General features: G+C 41.4%; 1 protein-coding gene across 4 annotated transcripts in view; it reads right to left on the reverse strand.

Annotated features, from left to right (window-relative positions):
• The window catches only part of CCSER2 (coiled-coil serine rich protein 2), a 185112-nt gene that overhangs the window by 77098 nt on the left and 86177 nt on the right, over positions 1–21837 (reverse strand). For all 4 annotated transcript variants that reach the window (XM_006767912.2, XM_006767913.2, XM_006767916.2 and 1 more), the window contains one exon: positions 5498–5693. In XM_006767912.2, the coding sequence (XP_006767975.1) occupies positions 5498–5693 (196 nt within the window). The remainder of the gene's footprint in view (positions 1–5497; positions 5694–21837) is intronic.

The following is a 21837-nucleotide window of genomic DNA, read 5'->3' on the forward strand; positions in this document are numbered from 1 at the left end:
CTCCCCGCTGGGAATTGGACATCCCCCGAGGGCTCCCAGGATGCCAGAGGGATGTCTGACTCCAGCTTAGGCCCAATCCCCTGGGGAGCGGGCTTAAGCCAGCAGGTGGTCATCCCCTGAGGGCTCCCAGACTGCGAGAGGGCAAGGCCCGGCTGAGGGATGCTCCCGAATGCACAAATTTTTGTGCACCAGGCCTCTAGTCCTATATAATAAAGAGGTAATATGCAAACTGACCATCATGCCCTCACACAAGATGGCCACCCACATGCCCTGCCCTCCAGGAGGTGGAGCGTGCCTCCCCTGCTTCCGGCGGGGAGGTGCACGGTGACTTCCTTCCCAAGAGAACAGCATGTGAAGAAGGAAGCAGAGGAGAAACCTGAAGAACATGATCTGTGCCAGGTGATCGTGTTTTGCATCAACAGTGATATTCATGTTGCTTGTCTGTACCCTTGATGTGATGTGATGAGATATGTTGTGATGAGCATGGCACTTTCTCTCTCTGGTCATCCTCCCAAAATCAACAAACCCATCTAATCATGAGAAAAGCATCATATTAATCCCTACTGAGCGACAGTCTTCAAAACACTTGACAGTTCTCCTCAAAACTATCAAGATCATCAAACACAGGGACAGCTGAGAAATGGTCCATCCAGAGGAGCCTCAGGAGACCTGCCGCGTGCTGGCACCTCCCTTGACGAGCTACCCATGTGCATGATCAATCCTGAGCCGTGACCCAATCAAGTTTCATGAGGAAGCAGTCACACAACTAAAGTAATGTTTATGAGATTTTTCTCTATATTTTAAAAAAAGGGGTTTTTTATTAGAAATATGTTTATCTTCTCTTTCTCTTAAACCTATACTAAAATGATAAAGAAATTTTTTAAAAATATATAAACTTTAGTAAGTGATTTAGCAGGACTGGAGGAAGACACAACTAGAGTGTGTGCATACAAAAAATATGGACAATATGTGCCCTGCAAAACCCCTAAGACGGTCAATATGTGAGATATAGAAAAGGTAAGCACATGACTTGTCTGGGTTAAATATGTGGGAACTGGACCTAGAGATTACTATGCGAAGTGAAATAAGCCAATTAGAGAAAGACATACATCACATGATCTCACTTATATGTGGAATCTAATGAACAAAATAAACTGAGGAACAGAACCTGGGTATGGATGCATGGAACAAAATAACAGATTTCAGTGAGGGGAGGGAGTGGGAGGGGACAGAAAGAGATTAACCAAAGGACATATATGTATAACCCATGGACACAGACGATAGTATGGGGAAGGCCTGGGATGGGGGTGGGGTCTGGGTGAAGAGGGACAAAGAGGGAGATAATGGGGGATATCTGTATTACTGTCAACAATTTTTTTAAATGTGGGAATTGATTGGAAGTCTGCGTAAGACAAGAAATACTCCCAGTGTTCTGCCTCAATTCCAAGCTAAAATATCAGAGGTGTTGTCTCCAGAGAAACTAAAGTAACCTAGGACATCAGTACCCATCCATCACTGTACAATAAAGCCAGCTGGCTTACCAGACAGCTCACATACAGCCATCAATCAACCTTTTAGCTCCTCACTCTTAAATATAAATAAACAACAAAGAATTATTTATTTGAAGAAAGATTCTAAAAGGAATAGAATACAAAATAAATATAAAGAACAAAATAACCATTTAGAAAGAGATAATGCAGGTAAGAAATCTTAACAAAATGTAATAAAAACACAGAACTTAATATACCTATGACACCACTGTAATTAACTAGTTATTAACACTAGTAATAGGAAAGTAGCAAAGGAGAGGCCAGACGTTGTAGGATATCCCCTGTAAAACACTGGTTAAAGAGGACTGGACAAAGGTAAGAGAGATGCATGACCAGGGATTCGGGATGACTAGGGAAGGTGCTCTCTGTCCGTCACACCTGGAAACAAAGGCCACTGGCCAGAATAGGCCTGGCCACCGCAGGGCATGGAGATTTGGGACCTGAATTACCTGAACAAAGAAAGTCACTCTTGTGCTTTCAGGACCCACGGGGCTCTTGTTGTGAGGGCTCACTCGCCTGCATTCTCCCATGTGGCCCACACCAGTGTGAACCTCCCACAATGGACTAATGGTGCAGCCAGCCTGATGCTCTATAGACCCAGGTCCAACATGGAGAGGAAAGTCTGTAGACTGGCTTTACTTCTAGCTCTACTGAAACCCCAGCTTTACTCCATCAATGGCTGGACTAAGGAAAATAGGACTTTGGAAACCCAGGAATGTAATTCCACAGAAAGCAATCTTTCTACTGGATCGCACCCTCCCGCGGGGGGCCTCTGGAAATGCCTATTCCAGCAGTCCCCCAAGAACTGCATCAATAACAGTTCCTGACAAAACAAGAATTGAATGGTATGAAGAAGGATGGTGCACAATAAAGAGTTCTTGGATCCTGAAAATATAACTCCCAAAATAGTAATTCAACAGAAATAGAGACTGGAATATGAAGTTGTATAAATATACTGGAAAACATAATCAAACCCAAAGAAATTAAAAATATGAAAGAAAAAAATAAAAGATGGAGAAACAATTTAGAAGTTCTGGTTTGCGATTACCAAGAATACCAGAAAGATACAGAAAAAAAAAAACAGGGTAAAACAAAAAATCATAGAAATGACTTAAAATTTCACCCTGCATAACTCTCCAAAGAGTCCACTAATTACCCAAGTGTTAAGTGGAAAACAAGTAAGTGCAATAAAACTCAAATCCCAACACATTCCTGTGAGCTTCAGAATGCCAGGAATAAAGATTAAAATGCTGGAAGTAAAAGATTTAAAAACTCTTCCAGAGATTAAAAACAGGCAAATACAATTTAAATGGATCAGAATTTAGTACTTTTCTCAGTAGCTAAATTGGATCCTAGAAAAGCAATACACTCAGATTTTAAGGGAAAACTCACTTGCATCCAGCCAAACTGTTACTTTCAAACAAATGAGAATATAAGAGATTTTCAGTAATGCAGTAACTAAAAATATTTAGCATCCATTTGACCTCCCTTAGGAAGTAAATGAAGGATACGCTCTAGGGTAGTAAGGGAGTAACCTAAGCCAGAAGAAGTTCACCCAGGAAGTGAGTGGGCCCAGCCCCTGCAAACAAGAGGGAGTCGCTACGAGGAGCCCTGGAGAAGCTTCTGACAGTTCGGATGGCGAAAGGCTGACAGAGGTGGGGGATGCACAGAGACTGTTTTCACTAAGCCTCTGATACTATGTGAATGTTTTCAGACCGTATATATTTATCACCCTAAACTTTTTTTAAATTTAGTAATATTAAAAGGGAAAAAATTAAGAGGCAGTTATATGAAATCTTGGACTTATCCAGCTTTTAATATCTATTAGCATTTTGGGGAAATTTAAACATGCCCTAAAAAGATTTTGCAATTTTCTTCTCATAATTTTGTTGTCACTGTGTAAACAAAGCGTCAATTTGATCAATGTGTACTATATAAAATTTCAGAAGTCATAATGGCACAAAGCCATTAAGAGATTCCATTTTTCATAAAGTGTCACAAAAAACAGTTTTCTATTTTTATGGTCCTTATTCACTTATTCTCTAAATTACCTAACTTCTCTCCTAATAGAGGTAACCTGGTCTTATTAGCTAATATTTGATCAAGCTTCATGTTTCAGAACAATAAACCCAGACACAAAAGAAGGTGTGTGGACTAGCTCGCCCACTGGCTGACTCGAAGGAGACACTGACCATAGTTTAGCTATTTCCCAGCCTTTCTACGACCTCTTTCCTTTGACTCTAAATCTCCTGATCAGAAATCTTCTCTCCAGACTGGCAAGCAGAGAAATACTATAAACTCGTCTACTTCTATTACAGTTAAACTACATTCTAAGCTCTATGTCTGTATATTTCAAACTTGAAATCCTTTCTGTCTTGAAAGGAGTCCAAGAATGGGATCTCTGCAAAGGATCCTCCACGTGCTCACTCCAGCCTTAGCACAGAAAGGTCAAATTTCTGTAAGCATGGAGAAGAGGAGTCCAGGAAATCCATAACCAAATAATATAAAATAATTTACATGACTGTATCAGAATACCTTTACTAATCATCACTGCTGACATAGCAGAGCCATATTTCACTTCTGAGCATATGGCTTGAGTTTGGTTTTATTACCATCATAAGCTCTAAAACTTGGTCCCTGCTCAGAATTAGCTAGAACACACAACCCTGAGGAAGATGAGAAAATAAGTTGAGCAAGCAAGCCAGAGTGTTCTTTCTCAACATTAATTTAAGCAAAATGTGACTAGTCTATAAAAGACAAATATAGATTTAAAACTAAACAAAAGATATCCACATTTTGAAATTAGTGTTTTATCCTTAAGTTTTCTGCTATGCATCTGACCTTGTCTCTTAAGTGTTATATGTTCAAACCAAAAAAATGCTATTGAATCAGAAGCCAGATTCAAACATCAGCTCACCACGTGTCTTTTGAGAAGTCACATCACTGTTATAAGTCTAGATTTTCTCAAATAAAAAAATAAGATGGAGAAAGATTAAACTTGAAGGTTTCAAACAAAACTACAATTATATGATTACTAGAGGCCCAGTGCACGAATTCGTGCACAGGTGGGGTCGGCCAATGGGGAGCCGATCAAGAGCGGGACTGGTCAGGGGGAGGGGCTGCGGGCAATTGGGTGGCCAGCCCCACTCCCAATCGGGGTGTGGGGCCAATCAGGAGCCGGGCCAGCCTGGGGGAGGGACCGCGGGATGTTGCAGGGTGGCCCCAATCAGGCCACAGTGCACATCATAGCAACCGGTCGTTCTGGTGGTTCCGGTCGCTTGGCTTCTATATATATATAGATGTAAATAAAAACTGCTCTTTCTTATTCCCATTTAGCCGAAATTAGTAGCAGTCACTGATGACTGAAAGCCTACCATGTTTCAGGTATTAAATCTCTCAATTTACAACTACTGTTTCTAATTCTCTCAGTAACCTTACAGTGCAGGAACTATAAAAATGAGGAAAAAGAACCAGAGAGATTGGCTTATCCAATATTACACAGCTCATAAATGTTGGGGACTGTAGGGTGACCATATATAAATTCATATATTTTTTCCTTCCACAAAAATTTCTATTGTGCACTATTTAAAAAAAATATTTTTAATATATTTTTATTGATTTCAGAGAGGAAAGGAGAGGGAGAGAGAAATAGAAACATCAATGATTAAGAGAGTCATTAATCATCTGCCTCCTGCATTGCCCCCAATGGGGATCAAGCTTGAAACCCAGACATATGCTCTGACCAGAAATCAAACTGTGACCTTCTGGTTGATAGGTCAACCAGAAGCACTGAGGCACACCAGCTGGGCTATTAAGTACTATTTATAAGTATTATTTTTATAGAAACCTAAATAGACATTGAAAACCCAATTTAAAAATTTTTAAGTAATGTTAATACATCTTGCAACTCAAATATCAAAAGTCAAAAATGTTCATTATAAACTCACCTGATGCAGCAGACGTTTCAGTTTGAGTAACTGAGTTTTTACAGCAGTACAATCCTGGACCATGTGCCGGAGGGTCATCTCATCCAGTATCACTGTATTTTCAGGTACATCTACAAACATTCTCTGAGCCTGGAAAAAGGGGGTCCCTCCATAGCTTTCAAAATGACCCAAAGGAGATTCTCTGTAGGGAGAGCCTCTAGAAGGGCAGGAGAAATTGGAGGTAAAAGATATGCAACACAAATTTCAGAAAAAAATAAAGGTAATAACATTATTGCAATGGATATTATAATTGATTTATCATTATCACAAAGCCTCTGACTTTTACTCACCTCAGACCCTGAATATGTTTCCACTAAAAAGTGCAATCAGTTCTAGTTGCATTGCTCTTCCTTTTGTGTATTTTACACATTGGCTGAATAAACCTTATTCCTTAGGAACATGAATAGAAACAAAAATCTTGGGGGAAAGACTTTGGCTGGAAAAAATAGACTTATTTTTCTTTTTCCTGCACCGACTGCCTGCTTTTTATGTTGACTTTAATTGGCCTCTTCAACATCACTTTTTTTTTAGCCCCATAACACTACAGGACTCCTATTTCTTGAAAGTCCCAGTAGACAGTTAAGTTTTACACTGTTAACAAATCATCTTTTCCAATAAAGATTAACACATTAAGCACCATGTCAGTCTCTGGTGACTGACACTATACTTTCCATCCAGACCTCATCAGTCACTGGTGCTGCTAGCATATTGGTGAAATCGGCTATCGTGGGCTAAACGGAAAGGAAGACAAAACAGGCTTGGCGCTTAACGTCTTAAATAAGATTTTTAAAATCTTGTTTCCTAATCTTAAACTACATTTTAAAAATCCACTGTAAAAAAAATTAAATTTTCCTTTAGTTTCATATAATACACATAATGAATAATTTAGAATTTTTTTGTTTGAACATTTAAGACTAGGGATAATGTGTTTTATGGGTGTAAAAACAATGTTTTAATCAGAAGTCATAGCTACAGCAATTTAAAAAGTACTGCATTCACATTACACATAATTCCAGTTGGTTCTTATGTTAAGACAAAAACATGTTGGAAAAAAATGTTCTTTCCAAAATACTGTAATGGCTATGTTTTATCATGATTAAAGTTAAATTCATGATGCATTGCCGAAACCAGTTTGGCTCAGTGGATGGAGCATCGGCCTGCGGACTGAGGGGTCCCGGGTTCAATTCCGGTTAAGGGCATGTACCTGGGTTGCGGGCACATCCCAGTGGGAGATGTGCAGGAGACGGCTGGTCGATGTTTCTCTCTCATCAATGTTTCTAACTCTCTATCTCTCTCCCTTCCTCTCTGTAAAAAATCAATAAAATATATTTTAAAAAAAATTCATGATGCATTAAATTTGCAAAATGCACAATGCATTAATTTTCAACCACATTAAAAAGTAGAAATACAATTTCTGCTAAAATTTTCTAGCTTTGAACAAATATTCCCAAATCTCTAAATTCTCAAATATTTAATATGAGCTTTGTTTTCACAATATTATTTTCCTCTGAAACTACTTCAGGCCTTATTTTTCTTTTAAACATGCCCTACTGGGTGTGGCGACAAGAAGGTGCCAAGAGGCCAGGCAGAGTTAAGGCAATGCAACTGTGTATCTTCAGTGGGCTTCTGTCAGAGAGACAGGTGGGCCTGTGCTCAGCCCTTGGGCTGCGTGACAGGGAAGCACATCCAAGTTCCCCAGTGAGTTCAGCGAGCCCAGTGCTAGGAAGAAAAGGAAGTGACCGCCTTCCTACTGGTTTAAACAGACTACAAACCACTGGCTAGGTCTGGGAGACAAAAGTGCAGGTCCATGGGCAAAGGAAGAGCTACTCAGAGCAGAGACATTCTAGCTGCGTACTGGAGGCAGACCAGCCTCTGGATTCCAGAGGCCCCGTCCACCAGATGTCAAATTGCCAAGCATCAGTCAGATTGCTAAGGGCCAGGCAGGGACAATGACTGCCATTGGCCTGCACCAGAGAACCTCCAGGGAGGGATGAGACCAGCATACCAAGTGGCCAACTTGACAACATGGAGCAAAATCCAGCGGGCTCCACAAACAGCAGATCCAAAGGGTGAACACAGTAGGCACTAAAACCTATGGAGGCGAACACTTTTTAATTTTAATATTTTCTTTACTTTTTCTTTTATATTTCATTTAAAATATTCGTTTCCTCTCTTTTCACTTTTGTCAGCATTGTAATTGGCTAGTTATTAATATTAATAGGATTGGGGCAAAGGGTCTGCTGGACATGATAAGCATGGTCATCTGGGCAGCTTCACCTGGGAGCTGCAACTCTGCACTTCCCAGGGAACCACTGGCCCAATCCCTGCAAATCACAGGGGAAGGGGCCCAACAAAGGGGAAGATGGATGCTTGCACAGTGAAGGCGAGGTGAGGTAGGGATGGTACTCGCCTGTCAGGCTAACCTGGAACAAATATAACTGGTTAGGGTTGGAGCCACTGCAAGCCTGTGAAAATCTGGAATACATAATTCGCAGGCAAAGGAATTCTTTCTCTTGTTCCTCTTGCTTCACTCTTGCTTCCTTGCACTCACCTGTGCTCCTTCCATAACCATGTGGCCCTGGGAGCTGCATGGCCCATAGCCAAGCAAACCCCACATGCAATGGAGTGTAGCTGGGAATACAAGCTAACCTAGTGAGATGCGGGACTGAACTGTGCAAATGCAGTGAAACTCTGGGCAACGGCTTTAATCCCAGTTCCACTAAAGACAAAGCTAGATATCTTCCATGGCAAGAGAGAGGGAGATGGGACCTTGGAACACAGGGGTCTAATTCAACCAAAATCACGCTTTTTTTGATACCTCATCTTCCTGTGGGGGCCTCAAGATATTCTTATTCCTGGCACCCAAAGAAGGCCAAATCCACTCAATAACAAGTGGGGACACGGAGACCACCCCACCAATAAAACTTTAATATCTCTATTTCTCTTTTTCCTTTTCTTATTCTACTTTTTCCTTCTCTTTTCTTTTTTTTCCTTTTTTATTTTTCATTTATTACTTTCCTATTCTATATTTTATTTTATTCATTATTATTACATTTTAACACTTATCTCATTTAACATTTTTTTACTTTTCTTTTTTCTCTTATTCTTTTTCTTTTCTTTTCTTTCATATTCCCTTCTTTTGTTTCTTTTTTCTTTTCTAATTCTTTGGTCTCTTGTCTTTCTGTATTGTTTTTTCCTCCTAATTATTCTTGGTTTTGTGGTTGTTGGCTTGTTGTTTCTTGTTGTTTTCAGCTTGGCTTGCTTTGTCTTGTTCTGTTCTGTCAGCACCTGTGTAACAGTTGTTATGATGTGGTTGGGGTTGAGCTCACAGTCATCCAGCCCACGAGCTAAGCCCACCCATGAACAGACAACTGGTGCTGCTAGCCAAACAAACTACAAGTGCTAGCCAGTCAGAGAAAGGTAAATATCACATGATCTCACTCATTTGTGGAATATAATGAACAACATAAACTGATGAACAAAAATAGAGCCAGAGGGAAAAAATAATATCTTAAGAACATAATAGAAATAATCCTGTTATTTGCAGATTTTTAATATTTCCTACAATCTTTGTAATATCATACTAGTACAGTTTTGGTAATATTATACTTAAAATCCCTTTTTTCTTAAAATATTAATGTTTATTATTAATGTTGAGACACAATTATAATAGGAGGGTCCACATAATCCACATGGTACATTCCTCGAGCATCTCACTCAGAAGATTAAGAAGACAACATGAACTCATACAACTTAACAAAAGGAAGATAAACAATCCAATAAAAAAATGGGCAAAGGATCTAAATAGATACTTTTTGAAAGAGGACATACAGAAGGGCAAGAGACACTGCAACCCTATGTTCATAGCAGCACCTTTGCAATAGCTAAGATTTGGAAAGAGCCTAAGCACCCATCAGCAGATGAGTGGATTAAAAAACTGTGGTACATCTACACAATGGAATACTACGAAGTGGTAAAAAGAAGGAACTCTTACCCTTAGCAACAGCATGGATGGACCTGGAGAACATCATGCTAAGTGCAATAAGCCAGTCAGAGAAAGGTAAATATCACATGATCTCACTCATTTGTGGAATATAATGAACAACATAAACTGATGAACAAAAATAGAGCCAGAGGGAAAAAATAATATCTTAAGAACATAATAGAAATAATCCTGTTATTTGCAGATTTTTAATATTTCCTACAATCTTTGTAATATCATACTAGTACAGTTTTGGTAACATTATACTTAAAATCCCTTTTTTCTTAAAATATTAATGTTTATTGCATGTAATATTATATTTAAGACCATTTTTCTTGAGATAAAAATTAAAAAGAAAAAGATTAAAAAAAGAAGAAGACTACACAACTGGCTTGCACAAGACAACCACTACAGAAGGCTACCCCATGAAGACTGGGAGTCATAGCAGCCCTATCCATACATAGAAACAAACACAAAGAAACAGCAAAAATGGGGAAATAAAGAAACAGGTCCCAAATGAAAGAACAGAGGAATTTACAGAAAGAGAGTTAAATGAAATGGAAGCAAGCAATTTACTAGTAACAGAGTATAAAGTAATTGTTTTAAAAATGTTCAACAGCATGACAAATAACATAAAAACCATGGTAAACAACTATTTGGAAATGAAGAATAACATATCTGAAATAAAGACTATCCTGGAAGACATAAACAGTAGGTTAGAAGAAGCAGAGTATCAAATAAGTGAATTAGAAGACAAGGTAGGAAAAAAATCAATCAGAGCAGCAAGACTCTGGAGGATTTTAAGGGAGAGATCAACAGCAATACAGTCATAGTAGGGGACTTTATCACCCCACTGATATCACTGGATAGATCTTCCAGACAAAAAAAATCAACAAGAAAATGGCAACCTTAAATGACACACTAGATCTGATGGATTTAGTTGGTATTTACAGAACATTTCACCCCAAAGCTGCAGAATATATATTCTTCTTAAGTGCACATAGGACAGTCTCAAAGATAGACTACATGTTAGGACACAAAACAAGTCATAACAAATTCAAGAAGATTAAAATCATATCAAACATCTTCTTGAAGCACAATGGCATGAAACTATAAATCAACTACAGCAAAAAACAAAAAACAAAACCTCAAAAACATTCAAACACATGGAGGCTAAATAGTAAACAACAAATCAGTTACCAATGAGATCAAGGAAGAAATCAAAATCATCCTGGAAACTAATGACAATGAACACACAACCCAAAACCTATGGGACACAGTGAGCTTAACTAAAAGACCTAGAGAAAGTAGAATGAAGGAAATAATAAAGATTAGAGCAGAAATAACTGGCATAGAGACCAAAGGAAAAAAATACAATATAAAAGATCAATGAAACCAAAATTGGTTCTTTGAAAAGATAAATAAGATTGATAAACCTTTAGCCAGATTCATCAAGAAACAGAGAAAGAGGACCCAAATTAAGTCAGAAATAAAAGTCATAACAACTGACATCACAGAAATACAAAGGATTTTAAGAAAATACTATGAACAACTACATGCCAACAAATTGGACAACCTGAGTACAATGGACAAATTCCTAAAAACATACAATATTCCAAAACTCAATCAAGAAGAATCAGAAAACTGGAATAAACTGATAATTAATGAAATTGAATCAGTATTGTATTACTATTGTATTACAGTAATTCTATTGTATTATTACCAATAATTTCCAACTTCTTTAAGTTGAAAATGTTTTCTAACATAAATGTCAAAAGAATACTATTAGGCCTATATCCTTCAGCTATCTTCTCCAATTGGTAAATGTTGACACACTTTTCTTTTCTATATATTTTATTGATTTTTTTTTTACAGAGAGGAAGGGAGAGGGGTAGAGAGTTAGAAAAATCGATGAGAGAGAAACATCGATCAGCCACCTCCTGCACGCCCCCCACTGGGGATGTGCCCGCAACCAAGGTACATGCCCTTGACCAGTATCGAACCTGGGACCCTTCAGTCTGCAGGCCGACGCTCTATCCACTGAGCCAAACCGGTCAGGGCGACACACTTTTCTTTACATCAAGTTGGAAATAACAGAATACCTCACTAGAGGACCATTTGAAGTCTTCTATGGGAAACAAGAGTGTAATTGAGAAGGCAAAAGCGTGTAATGGAGAAAGCAAGAGGCCGAAGAAGACAAAGATAGCAAATATATATCAGATGTTATTTTCAGAAAATAAAATGGCACTATGGACACAAGAGAGGGAAAAAACAGAACAGAAAGATTTTGACATTTCACATTCTGAGAAGATGATGCTCACACCTGAGAAGTGGACCTTTGAATTGGAATGGGTGGTTCAATAACTTTCCAACAGTACAAGCACAGATCCAGGGATGAAGACATAAACAAGATGAAAACAATGAACCTGAGACAAAAGAGGATTAGAAGACACAGCACCTCATATTGAGATGACAGGCACAGTCCTGGCCAGGGGCCCCACTCATTGGAGCATTGTTCCATCCATCAAAAGGGTGTGGGTTCAATTCCCAGTTAGGGCACATACCTAAGTTTTTTGTGGGTTCAATCCCAGGTTGGGGGGCACAAAGGAGGCAACCGATTGATGTTTCTCTTTTTTTCTTTCTCTTTCTCTCATTCTCTCCCTTCCTCCCTCCCTCTCGCTCTCTCATTCTCTCTCTCTCTCTCTCTCTCTCTCTCTTTCTCTCTCTCTCTCTCTCCCCCCCCCTCTAAGAATCAATAAATACAACATGATCTCACCCACATGTGGAATCTAATGAGCAAAATAAACTGTTGAACAAAATAGATCCAGAGACATAGAAATATGGAACAGACTGATGAATCTCAGGGGGAAGGTAGGGGTAGGGAAGGCAGGGGTGGGAGGGAAGAGATCAACCAAGGAACTTGTATGCATAACCCATGGTCACAGACAATAGGGTGATGGAGGCGTGGGGAGTGGCACAGGGGCGAGCTATAAGGGGTCAATGGGGGGAAAAGGGACCTATGTAACACTTTCAAGAATTATTTTTTTTTTAAAAAAAAGAAATATTATTTGAGAAAAAAAATAAAAATATCCTTGATGAGGATTTAAAAAAAAAGATGACAGGTACACATTTGTACTTTTATACAAATTTTAATAATCATGGCTTTTTAGTAGAGAAATTATATGGTGAAGCAACAGAACACTGCAAGCTGCTTTGGGGAATATACTGGAAGGTTAGTAGTGTGTTAGTAAAGGCAGAAATGCACCTGTGTGGTCTATGTGATCAATCACAGGCCAGGCAGTCTAGTAGATAAGAAGAAACCAATATATAGGTATGGGTGAAGGGAAAAATTAGTTCAGTGGTTATAGAAGCATGAGAAAGAAATGCCCACAATCACCAACATTATTTAACATTGTTTTATAAATACAGCCAATAAAATCGACAAGAAAAAAAGGATCAGAATAACTACAGAAAGCAATCTTTAAAATATCAGCCTTTTTTTAGCCCATTAAAATTGAATCCAATTTCAATAGCAGCACCTGATATTCAACCCACACAGCTAATGTAGGGAGCGGCTCTAGAGGTAAGCCTCGGATTGATAGAGCCACAAACAAGTCCCAGCTTCGAGGGCACAGCCCTCTTAGCCTAATTAAGCTTGACCTTTGGCCACCCCCTAGATCCTTCCTGGGTAGCTAATGGGCTGTGGGAGGTGCAGCAAGTGCTGCCAAAACAAGTGAAACTCACAAGAAAAGTGTAACTATGTTGACCACTACCTTGTTTACCTCTGGCTATAAAATAAAGCCTCAGCTTGCTAGCTGGATCCTTCTCTGTGGCCTCAGTCAGGCACAGGAGATCCACTGAGTCCCAGCTATATTCTCTGTTTGTCTTCTCTTTAATCCTTCACCGCCCCTCCTCAGGCTCACCGAACCCTTGGCAGTGCTGGCACGACACAATCTAATAATCACATTGCTGCACAATTACTTATAGTTTTAAAGGAATCTCACAAAATTATGTGGCTGTATCAATATACTTTCTCCACTTCTCCAAAAGATGTGTGATTTTGTGCTTCTTAATTACCAAGATGTATGATTTTGTGCTTAAGGTTTCTGATTCATAGATTAGACTGGTAAGTGGAGGTGTGTTTGGGGTGAGGTAGTAGGAGAGAGAGATTTTTTGTTTATTTCCTAATCTGAGTCACAATTTGTCTTCACACAACCTTTAGTCTTTCTTTATTCACTTTTATTAAAAATCATATGATAAAAGTTAAATGTGTGCTTTAATGTTCAAGGTGTATTTTTTAAAGGCTTGATTCAACAGAACCTCGATCAAAATCCCAGCAAGTTATTTTGTGGATATCAACAAGGTGATTCTAAAGTTTATATGAACAGGCAAAAGACCCAGAATAACCAACACAATTTTGAAGAATGAGATCAGAATGACTATCTGACTTTCAGGCATACCATATACAGTAACACTAATCAAGACAGTGGAGTACTGACTACAGAATAGACAGACCGGGACACCAGAACAGAGAGTCCAGAAATACACCCACACCCATAGAACCAACTGGTCCTAGACAAAGAACAAAGACAATTCAAAAAAGATAGGACAGTGTTTTCAACATATGGTACTGGAACTGGACATTCACATGCAAAAAAATGACCTTATACACCTTTCACAAACACTGACTAAGATCAAAGACCTAAATGTAAAACGCAAAACTATAAGATATCAAAGGAGAAAATCCACTACCTTGACCACTACCTTGGGTTTGGCACTAAGTTTTTAGATACAATACAAAAAGTACAGTCCATGAAAGAAAAAATTGACAAGCTGGATTGCATAAAAATATCTGCTCTGTGAAAAACAACATTAAGAAAATGAAAAAGCAAGCACAGACTGGAAGGAAATATTTAAAATGTATATCTGATAAAGGACTGGTATCTAAAATATACGAAGAACTTTTAAAATTCAACAAGAAAACAAACAACCTAATTTAAAATTGAGCAAAAGAGCTAAACAGACATCTAACAAAGATGTACAAATAACAAATAAGCATATGAAAAAATGCTCCACATAATATATCATTAAGGAATTGTAAATTAAAACAATGAGATATTACTAAACACGTATCAGAATGGTTATAATACAAAACACAGCACCAACTTCTGATGAGGATGTGTAGCAATAGCAGCTCTCATTCACTGCTGGAAGAAATGCAAAATGTGTAGCCACTTTGCAAGACACTTTGGCAGTTTCTTACCAGATTAAATTTACTCTTAATATGTGGTCCAGCAATTGTGCTTCTTGTTATTTACCAAAAATGAGTTGAAAATTTACACACAAAAATGTTTAGAGCAGCTTTATTCATAATTGCCAAATTTTGGAAGCAATTAAAGATGTCCTCTAGTATGTGAATGGATAAACAAACTGTAGTACACCCATACAATGGACTATTATTTAGAAATTTGAAAAATAAGCTATCAACACTTGAAAAGATATGGTGGAACCTTAAATGCATATTGCTAAGTGAAAAATATCTAATCTAAAGAGGCTACGTACTATTTCCAACTATATGGCATTCTGGACAATGCAAAACTATGGATAGTAAAAAAAAATTAGTGTTTGCCAGGAATATTGCCAAGAGTGGTAGGGCACGGGGGGAGGAAGGGATGAATAAATTATTCAGTATGATACAGTAATGGTAGACACATGCCTTTATACATTTGTCAAAGCCCACAGAATGTACACACAAAGAGGGAGCCCTTATGTAAACTATGAATTTTCATGAATAATGATGTATCAACAATGACTCATCAGTTATAACAACTAATGTAAGATGTTAATAATAGAAGAAACTGTATAAAAGGAGGTGAGGGAATATATGAGAACTCTCTATACTTTCTGCTTAATATTTTTGTAAACCTAAAACTGTTCTAAAAAAATGAAGTCTATTAAACAAACAAAGAATAAAATAACAGAAGAGAAGGGCAGAATAAATTTCTCCAAAAATGCACTCCTTCATAAAAGCACTGAGATCACTTGCAAATTAGTCAAAACTAACTTTTTCAGAACTCTGGAAATCAACCAAATGCTTGCACCAAATGCTTGCACCAAACAAGAAGCACTTACTAAAAAAAAAAAAAACCTTAGTGAGACCAACAGTGGTATTTTAATTTATTCTACTGCCGTACCTATCTCCCTAGCTCTGTGGCAGCTTGAAAAGTAAGAGTCTTGCCGAAACCGGTTTGGCTCAGTGGATAGAGCGTCGGCCTGCAGACTGAAAGGTCCCAGGTTTGATTCCGGTCAAGGGCATGTACCTGGGTTGCGGGCACTTCCCCAGTGGGGGATGTGCAGGAGGCGGCTGATCGATGTTTCTCTCTCATCGATGTTTCTGGCTCTCTATCTCTCTCCCTTCCTCTCTGTAAGTCTCTCCCTTCCTCTCTGTAAAAAATCAATAAAAAATATATTAGTAAAAAAAAAAAAAAAAGAAAAGTAAGAGTCTTACAAGCATGGTAGCTGTGAAATTCAGCAATCAGTAGGGGGTGGGTGGGAGGTGGGCTCTCCAAAAAGCATCATTTCCAGAAAACTACTACTATTTGACCTTATCTTCCCCTTCCTTAGAAAAGGCCCATTCTCAGCAGTTGTTTTATTTGACTTGATTCAGAACTCATTATGTGGAAACAGCTTTAATCCTATCAAATAATAGACAAACATGGTAATTAACTGTACCTCTGACACGCTTCCCATCGGCTAATCAGGGCGATATGCAAATTAACTGCCAACCAAGATGGCGGCAGGCAGCCAGGCAGCCAGGCAGCCGAAGCAAACAGGAAGCTTGCTTGATCCAGTGAAGGAGGAAGCCAAGGTTCCCTGCCTGCCACTGCCACCCTCACCCACTGGCCAGGAACCCCAGTGGGGACCCCCACCCTGAAGGGGGTGTGACCACCTGCAAAAAGCCATCATCCCCTCATCCAGGCTGGCCAGGCACCCCAGTGGGGACCCCCACCCTGAAGCAACAAGATGGTGGCTAATTTGCATACTGAAGGCGGGCGGCAGGGGGCAAGGCTGTCCGCGGTCTGGGACCCGGATTTGTGACCTGCAGGGCGGGGGGCAGTGCTTGAGGCTGTCCACAGAACCAAGACAGGGATCTGTGACCCTGCCGGGTGGGGGGCAGTACTTGAGGCTGTCCACAGGAACAAGACACGGATCTGTGACCCTGAGGGGCGGGAGGCAGTGCTTGAGGCTGTCTGCGGTCCCGGGACCCAGATCCGTGACCCTTCCCGGCATGGCGGCAGCTCGCACAGGGGCAGATCGGCCGGGGTTGGGCAGGGCAGGACGCCTGGCTTCCGCCCAGCCCCCGTCACTCTGGGCTCACAGGGGCGGATCGGCCCGGGTTGGGCAGGGCAGGACGCCTGGCTTCCGCCCAGCCTCAGTCACTCTGGGCAGGTGAGCAGCACAGAGAGCCTCTGGACAGGGAAGGCAGGCCGGTGGAGGGCGGCCTGTACTCCCCACGTGGCAGCGGTGACAGCTGTGAGAGTGCCAAGTGGAGCCTGCAGGCTGAGCTGAAGTAGCGCCTGCAGGCCATCAGTGCCCAGGAGTGGCTGCGCAAGATCCGCCTCCTGGCCCAGAAGGTGCAGGATTGCAGGGACAGCCACCGTGGCAGGCCAGACTTATGTCCTCCTGGCTGCATCACAGGGGTTTGCGGATCTGCAAAGCCAGAGGCCTTTGGTGTGCACATCCCACCCTGGCATGCGAACATCCCCCAGCACACTGTCACCCTCCCGCGCCTGCAACAGTTGCAAACCAAGGCGTGCACAGGTTCCACCCGCCTCTGCACAGCACTTCCATCAACCCAGCATGCCTAACACCCCCACAGGTTGTGCACACATCCCTTCTGATGCACTCACATCCTTTGGAGAGTGTCTGGGTGTTCTGGGTGCTGAGGGTGGGCGCCTGTGAGATGACAGTGAGTGGGCAGAGTGGTGATGCCCTGTTCCCACGGAGGCCAGTGCAGCTATGAGATCACCTCTAGGGGGTTAATGCAGGTGCTGAAGCGGGAGCAGATGCAGACAGACACACCTGGTGGGCGCGGGCGGCCATCTCTGAGGTGATTTCGGTCAGCGTTCAAGACTAAGAACCCAGAGGCGGAGAGGGAGTCCGTCCTCTCAGTTAAACAGTGGGATAGTCTGGGCGACTGTAGAGGAGGAATATGCACTTTGGGTGCCAGCACCCATGAGCGAAGGCTGCCCTGACTGAGCCTCGCTTGCTTGGGGCCTAGCGCACTCCTGCCGGGCAGCGGGTGACAGGATGTGCTTTTCCAAATTAATGAGAGAAAACGGTGATTCTCCTGCTGCCCACAAAGGTGGAAAGTGAAGTGGGGAGACATGTGGGGAATAAGCGGGGAGACGTGGGGAATAAGCGAGGTTCCCTGTCTGGGGGTTCCAAATCTGCTGTTCGTTTCTTTCACCACTGACTAGAGATATACAGGGTGTCCCCCCAAAATGTATACACACCTTGAATACCTACTAATTCCAATGGTTTTAAGCATAAGAAAGAAACAACAATGGAGCTGTTATCTGTTAAAAGTGTGAGCACAAACAGGCAGTTGGACATTCCCTGAGGGGTCTCAGATTGGAGAGGGTGAAGGCCAGACTGAGGGGTCCCTCCCCCCCACCACCTCAGTGCATGAATTTCATGCACCAGGCTACTACTTCTAGCATATTTGTGCAAAACAATTAACGGCAATTGTTTAAAATCCCAGCTGCATGAGACAGTGATACCAATTGGGGCAAACAATCTGACCAAAAAACTTCTAAGGAAAACCTGAGGAATGAGATGGCCACAGGTGGTTTTGAAATGCTCCAATATATTCTTGGACAAAAAAAAGGCTATACACATGTATAGGCTCCAATATATTCTTGGACATAGAAAAGGCTATACACATGTATAGGGATATGTGCATGTCAAGGAAATAACCTGAGAAGGCCTTAATATCTCACTTGCTCTGAGCAAGCAGGAAATGAAGGCTAAGGCAGAACTATAAATTGTTTGCCAAATTGTTGAAGGCAACCATGAACACATACACACACACACACACACACACACACACACACACACAGAGCCCCTTGGCAAAGGCTGGAATACTTACTAGTTCAAAGCATGTAAGGAAATCACTGTCTAATCATTAGCTCAACAAATTCCAAAATATGATAAAGTAAAAGAGAGACACATCATAGTTAAAAGTTGAAGGCCAGCCAGAACCTGTTTGGCTCAGTGGATAGACCGTCGGCCTGCGGACTCAAGGGTCCCAGGTTTGATTACAGTCAAGGGCATGTACCTTGATTTGCGGGCATATCCCCAGTAGGGGGCTTGCAGGAGGTGGCTGATTGATGTTTCTCTCTCATCGATGTTTCTAACTCTCTATCCCTCTCCCTTCCTCTCTGTAGAAAATCAATAAAACATATTAAAAAAATAAAATAAAAAATAAAAGTTAATGGCCAAAGAATAAGTGATAATTTTGAATGCAGGAAGAAAGAAGTAACCTATGATATAGAAGGCGTGTTAAATAAGATTACTGGCTTTTTTTTTTTTTTTCATGAGAAAGCACAGGAGTCAAAATACTAAAAGTAAGACTGTCAACCAAGAATTCAATATCCAGCAAAACTATCCTTCAAAACTAAAGAGAAATTAAAGCATTCCTATGAAAACAAAAAAACTGAAAGAGTATGTTACTCTCAGACCTTCCCTACAAGATATATTGAAGTTGGAAACTTCAAAACTTCCTTCTCCTTAGTGGGTATAACAACTAGGAAGAAGCTGAGCAAGGAAATAGAAGACTTGAACAACACTACAAATTAAAAAAAAACAACAACAAAAAAAAACACTAACAAGTATCTATACAACATCTGTAGAGATGAAATTAGTAATAAAAAAAACAACTTGCCACAAAAACAAAACAAACAAACAAAAAACACCCAGGCCCAAACAACTTCACTGGTGAATTCATCACAAAACATTCAATGAAGAATTAACAAAAACTCTTTACAAATTCTTCCAAAAACAGAAATAAATGAAACACCAATTCAGTGTATATGGTCATAATACCAAAACCAGAGAAAAACATCTCAAGAAAAGTAAGGACAAATATTTATTACTAGAGGCCCCGTGTACAAAATTTGTGCACTGGTAGGGTCCCAAGCGGCTACCGGCTGCTGGCTGGGTACTCCCTCACTGCCCCAGCCACTGGCCGCCTGCCACCGCTGCTGGCCATGGCCTCCCTCCCTTCCTTCCCCCAGCTGCCTGCCAGCGCCAGGACCTCCCTCCCTTCCCCTGGTCAGCCCGCCCCTTGGTCGAACTCCCAGAACTCTGGTCGAGGGGACAATTTGCATACTACGCTTTTATTACTGCTACTAGAGGCCCAGTGCATGAAATTCATGCATGGGGGTGGGGGGTCCCCTCAACCCAGCCTGCACCCTCTCCAATCCGGGACCCCTCGGGGGACGTCCGTTTGCCGGTTTGGGCAGTCAGACATACCTCTCAAAATCTGGGACCACTGATTCCTAACTGCTCACCTGCCTGTCTGCCTGAATTCCCCTAACTGTCCCCCCTGCTGGCCTGTTAACCCCCAACTGCCCCCCTGCCAACCTGGTCACCCCTAAATGCCCCCCCACCAGCCTGGTTGCCCCTAATAGCCCTTTGCAGGCCTGGTTGCCTCCAACTCCCCCCCACCAGCCTGGTCACCCTCACTGCCCCCTTCTGCTGGCTTGGTCACCCCTAATTGCCCCCCCTGTGGGCCATGGTCACCCCACACAGCCTGTTGCTCGGTCATTTGGTCGCCCCTCGCTGACCCCCTTGCCGGCCTGGTTGCCTCACACAGCTTGCTGCTCAGTCATTTGGTCACCCCTCCCTAACCCCCCGCCAGCCTGGTTGCCCCATGCAGCCTGTTCAGTCGTCCGTCCGATTGCGATGGTCGTTTAGGCTTTTATATATAGAACGTCTACAGAAAAATTCTCAACAAAATACTGACAAATTGAATCTAGCAACTTATAAAATAACTAGGAATCCCTGTGGGATCGGGCCTAAACTGGCAGTCAGACATCCCTCTCGCAATCCAGGACTGTTGGCTCCTAACTGCTCACCTGCCTCCCTGCCTGCCTGAATGCCTCTCACTGCTCGCCTATCTGTCTGATCGCCCCTAACCACTCTGCATGCCTGCCTGATTGCCCCTAACCACCTCTGCCACGGCCCCCATCACAGTGGCTTCATCCAGAATGACATCTGGAATGACGTGTGGAAGGTCGTTCGGCTGTCTGGTCTAATTAGCATATTACACTTTTATTATTATAGATTACATACTATGACCAAGTAGGATTTATCTGAGAAACACAAAATTGGTATAAGTAAATGTTATACACCAAATTAAGATAATGAGGGGAAAAATAATTATCTCAATAGACACAAATTGCATTTGATAAAATCCAATAGCCAAGCTCCTGTGGCCAGCCAATCTCCCGCAGTCCCTTTTCCCAGCTGGCTCCCCCATCGGGGCCAATCGGGGGGGGGATGGCGGGTGGCCAGCCAACCTCCCGTGGTCCCTCCCTCTGGCTGGCCAACCTCCTGCGGTCACTTTCCCCAGCCAGCTGGTCCCTCTGATCAGCTCCGATTCGCAGGCCAGGCTGAGGGACCCCACCCATGCACAAATTTGTGCACCGGGCCTCTAGTGTTTATATGTTGAAGGCACTGTGAAGTCTACTATTAAAAAACTCAATTAACGTTTAATTTGTTTATTCCTATACTCATTTGATCAGAGAATCTCTTTTATTTACACCTATTGACATCCAGGAATATAATTTTTGGAAAATGTTGCTTAACTTTCCTGGTAGATAAACTAATCAGCCTGTGCTTGATCATTCCCAGGGACAGAGATTACTAACTCTAGGTAATTCGTTCCATTTTGGATGGTCTAATAGCCTCTCTCTTTAAATTGAATTGGCATCTTTATTTTAAATGCATAGATAGTTTTGCTATTTAGAGTTAGAAATCACATCTATTCATTCCTCCAAACGACCTAGCAGTCCAGCTCTAAATGTAGTTCTCTGAAAATGCCATCCATTTCATAAATGTTTTTACACATTCTGTTTTTTCCATCTGAATCTCATCCTTCTCCTACATAAACCATTCCTCTACAAACTCTACAGTCATCCTTCACATTTCAATAGTAACTTCCCTTATACAGCACTACCTGAGACAAACACCATTGCTGCATGCGCCTTCAGTCTGTAGACGTCACCATATGAAGGCACACGGCATCACTGCC

The sequence above is a fragment of the Myotis davidii genome, unplaced genomic scaffold (genome assembly GCF_000327345.1).
Source record: "Myotis davidii unplaced genomic scaffold, ASM32734v1 scaffold642, whole genome shotgun sequence".
Taxonomy (NCBI): Eukaryota; Metazoa; Chordata; class Mammalia; order Chiroptera; family Vespertilionidae; genus Myotis; species Myotis davidii.